At 39.8% G+C, this 14004-nt stretch overlaps 1 protein-coding gene across 2 annotated transcripts in view; it reads right to left on the bottom strand.

Annotated features, from left to right (window-relative positions):
* Positions 1–14004, bottom strand: part of jph1a (junctophilin 1a) — a 39325-nt gene that overhangs the window by 13516 nt on the left and 11805 nt on the right. Inside the window, exon 3 of one of the 2 annotated variants that reach the window (XM_061237589.1) lies at positions 5080–5198. In XM_061237589.1, the coding sequence (XP_061093573.1) occupies positions 5080–5198 (119 nt within the window). The other variant, XM_061237590.1, reaches the window with a different exon arrangement.

The following is a 14004-nucleotide window of genomic DNA, read 5'->3' as shown; positions in this document are numbered from 1 at the left end:
TATGAATAAAATAATTAGGTTTTAGTATAACAAATTCTGTTGGACAAGAATATGACCATCAGTCATGCCGAATATGGGTATGCTTTGAAGTTTATGGAAGACAGATGATGATGCTTTTGCCTGTTAATTGCAGGGGATAAAATGAAGGACCAATATACATTCCCACTTTAAGTTATTAGCCCTTTGTGGCTAATCTGAGTTTAGTGAGTACCAAATCAAAATGACTTAAGACCTCATTTTGTGTATCTCATTTTGTAGTGCCCTGATATAGACTAACATAATGCGAGCCGTAAATCATTATACTGTAACCAGTTCTAAGAATGAATTTTTCCGTTAAGTGCTCTGAAGGCCATAGGCCTTAACAGCAATGACAGCTGCATTCAGCAAAAGAGAAGAAAATGATAGAACCAAGCCTGTTTCACTCATCAAACCCAGTCACACAAAAAAGGAGGAGAGATGATGTAAATGCACAAAGAGTGAAAAAGTAAACTATTGTTTAATTGCAGGTTCTGCTCTTTGCAAGATGTGCTTCACGAATCATGTGATCCGATCATATAAATCCACAAGTCAGATATTACAGAAAACCACAATGGCAAAAATCGTATTACCATATTTAAGTGACAGAGTTTCCCAATATGTTTGTTATCTAATCCTTCTGTGACAGGATTTTCCTATTCACTGAGGACATAACTGTGACACAGATATTCAACCAGAAATCCACCATTACCTTTAAAATGGGATTGTCTTGGCCATATTTTATCATTCCTTAGTATTACAGGACAATACGGTTTGGGTTTAAATGTTTTATTTCAATTCAAATAATGGCAACTAGTAAATAGATACTTGATTAGCACTTTTTGATTACATTTACTTACATTTTTTAGTTTTCTTTAATGTGTACTGTAACTGTATGATTTGCACATATTAATTCCACCTCTGCCCTTGAGGCACACCTATGAAATCAGATGACTGGATAAATCATGACTCACAGGACATGTTTTTTGTGCACACGACAGGTGGACTGTTTGTGAGTGTGTGCAGCAGTTAAGTGGTTTTCAGGATCCTGCTGGCACCCCCATGGGCCTTGCTGCATATCAAATGGACCACTGAAGGAACAGACAGCTGCTGTTGGGCTGTCTGGGCAGAGGGCAAGATATGCCCTTCTTCTTGTTAACAGGGATATGGGCTATGTCTCCATTAACCATCAATAATGGCACCTTCACTCCAAACATAGCTTTATTAACGTCACTCAATAAACCTCAGTAAGAAAGGCTGTTTGATGTGGGATGTGATAACCAGTCAATTTCTTGGCAGGCTATATTTTGAGGACATTTAGATTTTGTGCTACACATTTATGTGATGCAATTATCAGTTAAAAACGAATGCTTGACAAGATTAAGGAACACATCTGGAGGGATTTGGGACCATTCCTCTATACAGATCCTTGCAAGATGATCCAATGAGGTCCAACAACTGAGACAGCCATTGCAGAACATAGATTTTGTTATCACTGACCCATTTTTGTGTGGACTTTGAGGTATGCTTTGGGTGCATTTTCTTGCTAGTAATTATTGTTGACTATAGTAAGACTGAACTGGGGTGGAGGGTATATGCGTACATTCAGTGTTGAAAGACAAAGAGTAGGAGGCCTCCAAGCTCAGCTTTTGTAGATGTCCATTAAACATAGCTCAACTGAAATTGGAAGAAAAAACAAACAAATAAAACCCTTAAATTCAAGAGATTATCGGGTGAGTGAGAGTGTGAAGAATGGTCACAATTTGTGAGATTCAGTCCGATATCCATACTTCTCACTGAAGTCAAATATTCCACCAGCTAGTCACAGCATTAGCTTAAAGGAGGCATACAAAAGTCTTGTCATTAAGCAAAACATGGAATGGCTGACAAATGGGGGCTATAATTTACACCAAAAACAACAATGCATGGCAGCACTGAACTGACTTCAAAGGACATTTTCAAAGCAGATGGAGATTCTTCCAAACCTAACGTGCTCCTTTTAACTATTGAGTGAATCATTCTAAAATATGTATGTGAGGCATACATCATCTTTTTATCTTTTATTGGAAACAGCATAATCAGAATTTTTACATTTTATCAAAAAACCAATGCTTGCTCAGTGAGATTTCAGTCTATTTCTGACCTCTGTAGGAACCTCGGTCCACCACCAAGTCGCCCAAACAGGCAGTCGACATGATCGGAGTCACGGCTCTGACAGAGGGAGAAGCTTGGTTGCAGATTATCTTCTGAAAGTATGAAGGAGCCCTGCAGGCTGGCACCAAGATTTGATGTGGGGTAGCTAGTGGAGGGCAGTCATGAGGGAGCTGCTCTCATCCAGAATGATTACACAGCTTATATATTTTTAATGGAACTATAATAGCTGAGGTTCAGGAGCAGGACCAAACCTCAAACACACCCCTTCTGCCTTTTCCCTAAAATAATCCTCCCTACCCACTGCATATCTATTCGTTGTGTTTGTAGTCAGTTTGTAATTTTGTTACTGAACTATCACAATCACAGTCTGACACAGAAATCACAAATAACTACAGTGCTACAACACTACATTTGCACATTTACTTCATATTTTGTCCAATAGCAAGAAATATGGGTGTTGTGAACAAACATAAAGTGCTTGCATCACTAAGTATTTATTAAAGGTCAGACAACCCGACTGACTTGTTTGAGTACACTGTAGCATAGGAACCCACACGCGTCACCCGCTGCAGTTCACTAATTCACAATGTCACTTATAAGGCAAGGACCTTCTCTCTGGAAAGTAAACTTGAAACGCACAAAGCTATTGGGCATTACTGCCATTTTCCATAACACAATCAGTGAACAGGGTCTGTCCTCAACAGGATTTCTGGCTTCAGTAAAGGGACATGTTCAAATGGCTCTCATTGACAACCTATTACTCACACACTATTTTACTGCACCTTTTGGCAAGGTGCCACATCAGTCCAGCTCATGAGCCTAAATATACTGCGGCCTGAAGCAGGCAGCTTGCTCTGTTCATCCATAAACAGCAGGCCCTACAGCCTGCCACCTACAACAGCGGGGACACAAACACCATTATACATTGAGCCACAAATAACTTTTCAGGCTGAACAGACAATTTGAATGGATAAAAAGGGAGCTGGATTAGGAGTTTGAGAGGGGGATTCTTTGTTTATAACCAGTAAAGGGAAGCCCCATACCCTTTTTACCTGTTACAACATTAGTTAACGAGCAGAGTGTTTTCCTGCACTTATTTCATCATTGCTATGTAACCTGGAAGTGAACACATTCAAACTCAACCTCTTCGGCTAAGCAGAGCTCAGGAATTATTTCTAGCCTTTAACTGGAGATGAACAAATTTAAAAGAGAATAATGTAAAATACTCTGCTTAATTATGCTAAACAACCATGCCATTGCAATGTGTTTGATGTGTTTATATAAAACAATACAAGATAGATGTTTTTCTTTTGGTTACAGGCAGGAGATTTTGAGATCACAGGGACACAGTGTATACACAGAAACTGTACCGCCAAGTGATAGTCTTCTGTTGAGAACAAAAGAACACTGACCTCAATCCACACTGGCAAATGAAAGCTTCTGTACACAAACAAAGGACAAATAACTATTCATTTGTTTCTAATGGCAACATCTGCTCACGCTGGCCCCTCTTTTCAGTGAAAGCTCAGCAAGGCTTTCATGTCAATATCAGTTAATTATTCTTATCTTTTAGGATAACAGCCTCATTCTTTGGTGGTTCAATAGCTATTCTTTATGTCTAAAATATGCAAATTATTAAATCGCTCGATTCCCGACTTTTCTGCATTATAAAAGGTCTCTATTCTTCTGAAAAAGAGGAGGGAAGAGATTCATGTGAATATTTTAATGGAGACATAATTACTAATCGTCCAGAACACCTTCACCCTAGTACAGTATGTATATTCATTAGACTGATTCTGTCAACCATTTTTAAAATTCTGACTCAAAAGAAACAGATAGAAAGAAAAGGAAAAGAAAACTTGAGTAACTTGAACAATTTGGAGAGGTACCTTTAGCCTGGACATTTTTATGGATTTGGCCTGTACGTCTCTGTATGATTAAGCAATACTATAAAAATGCATGTACGCACACAAAAAAAACTTTAAATGGTAAACAAATGTAAAACAATGCAGATGCAGTAATAAATCAAATAAATTCCCTGCAGAAAAACAGCCATGTGGAATGTGAACTTAAAATATATGAATCAAGAGCAGCAGTCATTCCATATTTCTTATGGTTATGTTGATTTCAAATTGAATGGGAAGAAGAAAAAAAGGTTTTCAGTGGGGTTTGAGCCACCTGTTTGTGTATGCAGCCAGCCACGCCTGCACTGACATTAAACTGTAGTCCCAGTGAAAGTACACAAATCTCCTGTAACAAGAGGAGGGATCTTTGGCTTGGAGTGCACCATTTCCCAATTCTGGGAGGTGGGCGGTCATTACAGAACCCTAAATAAAAGGAGGTTTAGGTCTTTGGTTTATCTGTACCAGACAATCTAATTTCCATTTACAACAGCTCCACTTAAAGGAGGAATTCTATTTCTCTGGGGATTTATTGAACATACCCAGGGGTGAATCTCTAGTGAGGATTGAATTTGCCATTTGCACAACCACAAGTGACTTTGTTTGGATTATGGATGGGCTTAAATCAGGGGGTGGGAGTTTCTAAAGTTCTGTGCTGCTCCACTCGATCTAGGGTTCCACAAAGAGGTCTGAATGAGCAGCACCTGACAGAAGGATTATCTGTATCAACACACTGATACCTTAATGATGTGTTTGCTGGGCTAAAGCACTTTGTACTCAGCGGACCACCGCGAATTTCTGTCAGCCCTGTGCATTATCTCTGAGCATACACCCACACTATCTTTTTTACTGCTTAAAATAATTTTAAGGGAACAAAAGGAATGTGAGTAAGATAAAGACAAGAGATAATGAACACTAATAATACTCGTCCCAGATGCTGTTATGCGCGGTGGCTGAGAATGAAAGCCGCCCACTTTGAGCGAACATGGCTGTGGTGGGTTTGGGGTACCTGGCTGATGAAAGCTTGGGGACAGTTCCCTGGCCATGGCCCGGGCGATGTCACAGTCCTGGAGGGCAGACAGAGCAGCGTGGTCGGCAGTGTCTCCCTTGGCTCTGGCATGTGCTGTCCTAGAGAAAGCAGAATTAGAGCCTGTCACACTAGGGAGGGCACCCGTTCCCCCAGACCCTGCTCATGCACCAAACAGAGCATGCACACTCATTACTGGCACATGAAGAATAGGCAAAAATACATTTTAGCAACATGTTATCTGCTTTACAAGGAAGAAAATATGGTTTGTAACTCTTTGTGTTTTTACAGACAGTGAAGGCCTTCTGCATATGACATTCCTGTCATGGAAACATATTATATAAATAGGCTATAAAAAGACAGCAGAGATCATGGGCAAGAACTCAAAAATTTGGGGGTACATTTTGAAATGATTGTACAGGAGATCTTCATTTCCTTCCACATGTTTTCCATCACATAACATTAACCTTCTCTATGCATGACCAATAAATTGACATTTGGAATGGGCAAATCGTCTCTACTGTACATGGGAATTTGAAAGAAACCAAAGTTTCTGTCCTTTTGTCAAATGTTTAAAATGTTGAAAATGTCCTAAAACGCATTCCTATGAAAGAATGGTCAGAGTCTCTCTTCAGCTCCCAAAAACAAGTAACAGCAATGTGATTTGCAAATGTAAGTTGTTACAATAAGGAGAGGTTGAATTTTATGGGTTTGTGACACAAAATCTCCAGCATGGATAGCTCAATAAAACACATGTAAAGAACTACGTATGAACTAGAAATTTCCTTCAGCAAACTTAGCCTTTAAGGTAAAACGATTCTTAAGAATGTGGCTGTCCATCATTCCTTGTAAGTATAATGATCCGAAAGTCTACCCCATTTGCTAAAATTACTCTTGGTAACATGAGTTACCTTGTATGAATCCAGAACTCTCAGCAGGAAAAAATACAGAAAGAAATTTCTTTAGTTCTACTATTGCTGACCCTAGTTTATATGACCTGTGCCTTCTGGATTGATCTGAATGAGTATGACAGATAGACCTGAGTGCTCTGTCTTGGCTGTGGGGGGGGGGGGGGGATCATGCAACTCACTGACTCCCAAGTTCCTAAGCGAAAATCAAGCCCTGCTTTTCCAGATTAACCTGAGATGTTCTAACACAGTCATATAAATATAGGCCTGGAGGCTTTCTTCAGTCTGTTCCTTTGGGGAAGGTATTACCACAGGGTGGTAAAAAAGAAACACACACATGGAGATTGTTGAGTCTTACAAAGCCAGGCTTTGCCTTTGAAAGCAGGTGGGATTCAGAGTCTCTTCCCTGCTGCCGTTTGACTTGAATGAGCAGGTCTCTATAAGCACTCTTTCTGAAAGTAATCTATCTATTAGCTGTGTGCATTTCAATAATGAATATGTATATAAAGTACTGGCCCAAATGCCAAGCGTTCTGTTTTTGGAGGACTGACAAATAGAAAAACTACAGTGATAAACTGAAGCCACTTAAAAGCTTTGAGCGACTCTACTGATGCCAAAAATGCACAGCCCAGCAAGACATTTCTGATGAAGGAAAGCATGGACAAAAAGAACCAAGGATGTGACCAGATTCTTGACCAGGCAATTAAGAAATGTAAGCAAACAAACTGTGACCTTAGGCCAGTGTGTAAGACAGCAGCATTCATTCCTCCAGAAGGCCCACTGTCCCGGACAGAACATCAATATATTAAGGACAAGGGATTTTCTTTTTAAAGCTCATCCCATGAGACCTAACCATGCAATACTGGGTGAAAGGGACAACATCAATCCTGTAAAATGTGGTGGATAGGTTTTACTCTGCATTTTTATAAGAACCTGTCTAAAACAGTGAGAATACTCTGATCAAGGCAGATGGTGCGTGGAATTAAGACGACTCTATTATATCGTACCAGACCATTATCCAGCATCCAGATTCAACTATGCTGCCTTGGCTCAATTTTCCGTTTCTTTTTTTGGAAATTCTAATGCGATGATGTCCATATTAGCAACTTCTTCAAAGCCTTCAGATAAAGAGGTGGCCTGTTCAGTGACATGCAAGTCAGACATTAAAATGTATGAGAGACTATATGCTGTAGGATAGTTTCCTCTGGAGAGATAAATCATCCCTGGTACAAAGGAGGTCATTGTGGACAACAAGGGTGTATGGAGCTTGCACTCGGATACTTGTCTGGAAATGTAGCGAGGAAGCAATGCCACTTTCTATTTATAAAGCAGAAAGTGATGCATCCAAACTGGGTTTAATACTTAAATCTCGGCTGACGATGGGATGTCAGCTTTCTCAGATTCCAGAAAGGGCATCCAAGGGAGAAGATACAGCAGGAGGTGGCAGGGTGGTGGAGCAATACCGGGCTTCTTTCAGGGTGTAGCAATTTGAAACTGCTTTCACACACAGATTGTAATGTTTCACCAAAACAAACCTTCACAAAATTGTATCACTCGCAATAAAAAAAAAAGAAAAAAGGTATGGCCTTCAAGTTGCATGTAGGGAGTAGGAAGGTCCTTTTTGGACCAGAGATAATATTTGGTGAGCACGCTCATCTCCTTGATTCCTGTACAGATACTGAATTGACTGTGAAATACCCATCATTGCAAGAAGAAATTGTGCAGCGCGCTACGCTTGACTTAGCTTGCGAAACAAGCCCCAGGCAGTGAGACTGACTCAGGGGAGTCACCTGTTCCCTCCAGCTCTGACAGACAGAGCTGAGATCCCAGCATTCGCACACTCCACTGCTACCTCAATTTCAACACAACACACTCCACCTGATTCTGGCTATCAAAAGTCAAGCTATTTTAAATCATCTTCTTATTGTTAACTTTTAAACATTAAATACATGTATAAAGCAGCCAATTGTTTTCCTTTAAGCTGCACAGTTCATAATGATTTAAAGGCTACGCTGTAGCAACCCACTAGAAAGGCCTTATGTCTTGCTCTCATAGGCTAACAAACAGAAAGTGAATTGAAGGATAATTACTCAGAATTCATATTTTAACAACTCTTCAGATGAGTTAATACCCTGAAAGCACCCTGTCAATACTCTTTTCAGAGGCAGCGTCAATTTTTTTTTTTGCGCTCGCTTCAAGACTTTAGTGGTATTTAAAACTACAGAGGTATGCATATTAGCACCTCTCTAATTTTAGTGCGTTCTTAAATTTCAACCCCTGCGTGCGGCCTCCTTTCTGGCCCTCCTCGTCAATCTCTGGCAGACAGGCGCGCGGCGGACTGTCATCTTCAGGCGCGTCCTGTCGCTCCTGGGAGCGCTGGCCCACTTCAGGTCCCTCTGTCACACATATGCTGACACAGTTCTCCTGGGTGCTCCTCCGGCGCCTCCTCCTCGTGTGCCCGTGCTGCCATCCGGAGCAACGGGGCCAACCTGAGACAGACACTCGGTGTGAACTTCAGCCTCCTCAGTCTGGTCTGCCCCGGCCACAGTTAGATCCAGACTGGCGGAGCTGGCCGTGCTCCAGGATCCAGCCAGCAATTAAGCGCCTACAACGTCACTGAGGTCATCCTGACATCTCGCCTCAAACGTGGCTCCCCGCCAGGCCGTGACCTGGACGTAAAATACAGAGCAGCTCTGCCTTATTGTGACAGCCAATGCCCATCTTTGAGACCCGTTGATATGAATGTGTGAAAAAAGTCATACGGATGCCTGTTGTATGCTTTTTATGGGGTAGTTTTTCAAAGAGAAAAACTATCAATGCTGATAATAATCATCATATTTCAAGGGTCACTACAAATGAAATGATTATAGAAGGTATAGAAATGAATTATGATTTCATATTTAAATGTGCATGGCATGCAGTGTACATATGCAGTACGTATATGATTGGAATAAGAAGATAATAAGATGAAAAGGAGCACTTAAACACCCTACAATTGGATTTAATAATGCTACTGTAATACTGGGAAAGCTAAGTAAAAGAACACTTTTTGAAGTAAGCATGTAATATATGATGATATATGATTAGTATGCCAGTATATGTTAAACAATGAATAATATGAATAATAATCATTCCTGTTTTTTTACAGTGAGTTAATATTCATGTGCAAGAAACCTAACAAAGATGTAATTTTCTGGTAGAAAAAAGAGAGAGAGAGAGAGAGAGAGAAGAGAGAGAGAGAGAGAGAGAGAGAGAGAGAGAGAGAGAGAGAGAGAGAGAGAGAGAGAGAGAGAAAGCGATTAACGCAGCTCTCTGGCTATAGGCCGACTAGACAGCAGCACAAAAGAAAGGGTAGGACAATAGAAAACTACATGACAGAAAATACACCCTGCAGTCGCTCGCAAAGGAAAGCCAGAGGTAAATGGGGTTGCCAGATGAATGGTTAGAAATAATAGATGAACTAAATGAATAATCACATCCAGACAGTGCAGTGAATCTAAACTGCAGAGTAAACTGCAAGTACAGAATACAAAGTATAGTGCATTAACTGTTTATTAATGTGTCTGGTCATATTTGTGTTTATTCCATTCTGTACTTTGTATTCAAAAAGCCAGTGTCTCATATCTATGGGGTTCTGCTATACTTTAGTTTAGTCTGTAAATTGAAAGTCAATCTGCTCAATATTTATAAATTAGACATTTTAATTAAAGTTAAAGCAAATTGTGCCACTGCATGGAATATGAGACGATTTGTTTGTGAAGCAATGAATGTGCATTACATCCAATGCATGCACTGTTCCCAGTATCCAAGGATACTGTTTTATGCCACAGTGAAATAACCAAAACTCCCTCACCCACTCACTCACCCACTCTAAAAGAGCATTCTTAATCAGTAATAACACTGAGGTCTGGGCAGAATGCCATTTTATGTATTTAAAGACAAAGATTATCCTTGCATCATCTCTCTTTCATAACATTCATATTATATAACCCCATGCTTGGACATACAAAAGATGTTTTCAGGTGCAGTTTTTGTGTTTGTCTTTTCTTCTCTTTGTTGATTCACTACTATTAAATGATACTATATATACTATATATACTATATATACTTGTAAGGCAACAGCATTACTCCATAATCTTCAATATCTGGCCTGAAAACAGATATTATTCTTGTAAACAATATGCTGTCTGTGCAGATTTTAAATACAGCCAGTTAGCAGCCCCAAAATACTAGGAAGCAAATAACATCAAAGTCATAGTTTAAAGTAAAGGCAGACTTGCCCCAGAGTCAGATGAAAATAGACACTGACATTGATTAAACTGGGAAATACCCAGAACACTAGTGCTTGTGTATGGGTTAGGCCTACAGTATCTGTGTGATACACTTGGTAAGGAGGCAGTGAAGGAAGCTTCCCTGTCAGGAGTCCTCTGCCCACCTGCCTGCTGTCCGAACAGGTGCAGTTCAGTGCTGTGTCATGCTGACACACAGGCTTGCAGTGTGTAGCAGGTGTGAATGATAAGGTGAAACAGGGCACATTCTTACCAAATACTAAACCTCCAGAGTAAGAGTCTGTGGGTTACAGATCTACCTTTCACTTAACAACATTAGTGAACCAACTTCATGTACACTAATGACTGTTTAATTAATGTATCAGGATATTGCACTGTTCTCAGCTGGAGTTTAAACCTCAGCCTACCGAGTATGAATATGAACACAGAACTTTATTGTCCACAGTGAATACTGTAGTTACCTTTGGCTTCACCATTAAAAGACATAAAAGAAACATACAAAAGCACAAAATACAGTAGATGTTTTCGAAGACAATCCAAAGATACTGTTACATGAACACTGACCTAAAAACTGTACCAGAGCTGCAGCAAAAACACAGAGGTAGCACTGTGGGTCACTAGATCTCCTGTAGGACCCTAATTTGGGTGAAAACATTTCTTATACATCTTATTTGTCCTTGGATGCTTATAATGTCTCCCTGATGGCAAAAGTTCAAGCTCACTGGATGTGGGGTATCATTCATAATTGTATTAATTTCAACAGTTCTTCATGCATGTTGCTTGAGCTGCTGCTACGACATGCCAATTATTTTGGATGCTAAACTAACTGTGCTCTCCGGAAACGCTCAATGTTTAAAGTATCCACTGGGGCACAGAACTGCCTCACATCTCGAACAGGGTTTAGTGAGGAGATGCTTTTGTCAACATTCAGATTTCATGCTGCCACAACACAGTTGATCGCATTAAAGATGGAATGTCCAACAGGAAAGTGTGTCAAATAAAGCTGAGAATGTACGTGATAAATCACCAGGAACAAGGCTGATGCTTTTTTGTGTCCTGCAGGGAGTTTGCTCTAGGAGCTCTTATGCAAGCTTCATAAAATATGTGTGGATGTAATAAAGCTTAGGGACACTGCAGTGCACTGATTTTATCTGTGTTACTTTGTAATGAGTCACAAAAGCAAATTGTACTGTGGATATTATTATTATTATTATTATTATTATTATTATTATTATTATTATTATGCTAGAATAAAAACCCCTGTGTCAAGTTCCGTATGTACAATATTAATCCTGTAGACCTGTTAAAATAAACTTCAAAATGGTAGAACAGACAGAAATGTTGTTGCCCACCACCACAATATTTGTAATGCAAGCTCTTAATTTGCAAAGGAAATGCAAAGGAATAGCCACGAGTAAAGATGATGTTTAGCTTGCAGCGACATAGCTAGTGTGGCTGAAGAGATGACTCGAACAATCACCATAGCAACTCTCAACCACTTGGCCAGGCAGTTCAACACATCATCTGGCCTGTGTAATGAATTAATCCAGCATCTAAATTGAAGCATAAAAGCAGTAAAGTAAACACTAGGAAAACAAAGGATACCCCTCCTCACTCTCCGTGAGACCACACTTGCTTCAGCGAAGATTAAATAATAATTTCAATGTATTTAAACATGCTTAGCATGCAGCCATGAGCTTGCTAGTGATAGAACGAGAGCATCACCTGGCAACAGATTGAGTACTCACAGTAGTTTTAATTAGGGCACTGGCTTCTCCTGCCCCACACCCACCCACGCTCCTGTCATACTCAAGTGTACACGTGACCCTGTCAGGTGTGAGAGCTTTACACCCCAACACTTCAAAGCTCACAGCCGCAGTCTAGTTCTCCACAAATCCAGTGGCCATGCTGGAGTCAGCCAGTAACTGGTACCGCTATCCATACATTCATTTATACATTCATTCATTCATTCATTCTTTATTAAAATGAGAAATCTTCTGACAGCCGCCATACATTAGAAAACATCTCAGGGGACAATATTGAAGGCGATGGAAATGTATGCGCAAAATGTGCACAGGTTCTACTGCATGTGACGGATCCATCACAAACTGCTGAGATCAGTGCCTTACCTTGCCTATAGCACCACTGGGCTAGTGAGCAAACATAGTTTGAACCCAAATGCAAGTATGTGCCAAAATTCAAGTATGCGGTGAATTTAGTATTTTTAGAAGAAGTCTAAAATCCTAATATCCTAGTATTGAATGTTTTCATTGATAATTGATAGATGATCAGAGATCATGTAAAGATGAAAGACAATGAGCTTGTGATCTTGTGATTCCCATGTTGCATGGCGTGCATAACTCCACTCATATACACTAATATGTTTATCCAAACTGACATAGTAGGTACACACTGAGAGAAGAAATATAAACATGTCTATGAAACCAGCCCTCTAAATCATAAATGTTATTAGTACTGTTTTATAATCAATGAATCTTTGCTTCAGAAAAATGTGCTGTAAATATTACAGAAACCAAAGGAAGGAAGTGAAGTATGACATGAAACACCTTCTTGTCCAGTGTCACACAGCCTGAAGATAAAGAGGCTGCACTGGTGTTTTGCCAGGGTGTATCACTGGGATGTTAGCAGGCCTGTATTTATCTGGGGACTGGAGCAGCGGTAAACGCTCTCTGTCTGTGCTAATATCCTCTTTCCCTGTTCACCGTGTTCAGAGGTCACAGCTGCACTGCCCTTCGCACGGCTTGCTTACGTGTCTGTCTGTCCCTGTCTGTGGGGCCAGGGAAAATATCACATTACCGCAGATTACCTCCTCATGCACTTTCATAAGCACATGAGAGAAAGCTAAACCCATTCTTCCTGCCACTAAAGCCAGCACATATTCTGTCTACTTTTCAGGCCCTTTAAAGCAAGAAAGAGTAAAATAAAATGTATTCTATTGATGATATAACTGTAATTTTATTTGTTCATACACATACAGCCTGCATTGAAATACAATGCACCATTACTGACAGCAATAACTCTTTAACAACAGCAGGAGTACATGCAAGCCAACATTGACGTGAAAATCCTTTAATTGTATCTTAGGAATCTGGGCTTTTCTTTATGTTTATATAAATAATTAATAAATACCAACTATAAGACTGATAGAAGGCATAATATACACCTATTTAAAATTTTTTGCTTTGTTGAGCTGGGAATTTTTTCAATGCTTTTGATGGCTGTGTAATTTGTCAAATTTAGATTAACAAAAAAACTAAGTAATTATTTCACCCAGTGTTGACCTAAAAATTAGATTTTTGGTTTATAAATCATCTTTTGAGTGATTTCATTTAATAAAGGGGAATAAAACATGAGTTTTCATGTTTCAATAACATACTAATCACATGACCTCCTCTTTTTAAACTGCATTTTTAAACTCTCAATGACTCTTAATATGGGTCTGAAATTGAAGAGGTTTTAACGCAGATGTGCAGCTGCACAGTTCAGATGGCGAATCATTAGCCCACAGAAGGATTAGAAGGCTTCCAGTGCAGAAATAATTAGGTTTTAATATTCCTCCCTTTCGGGGCAGATTGAAATGGATCAGAAGGGAATTTTTGGTACATTGTTGTCATACTACCAGCATGGCTTAGACCCAGTCCTTTGCAACAGCGTTGTTCAGATTTAGCCCCTTCTGTGCTTAAAATGAA

Source organism: Conger conger, chromosome 4 (assembly GCF_963514075.1).
Source record: "Conger conger chromosome 4, fConCon1.1, whole genome shotgun sequence".
Lineage (NCBI taxonomy): Eukaryota > Metazoa > Chordata > Actinopteri > Anguilliformes > Congridae > Conger > Conger conger.
This window is presented reverse-complemented; position numbering and strand designations above follow the sequence as displayed.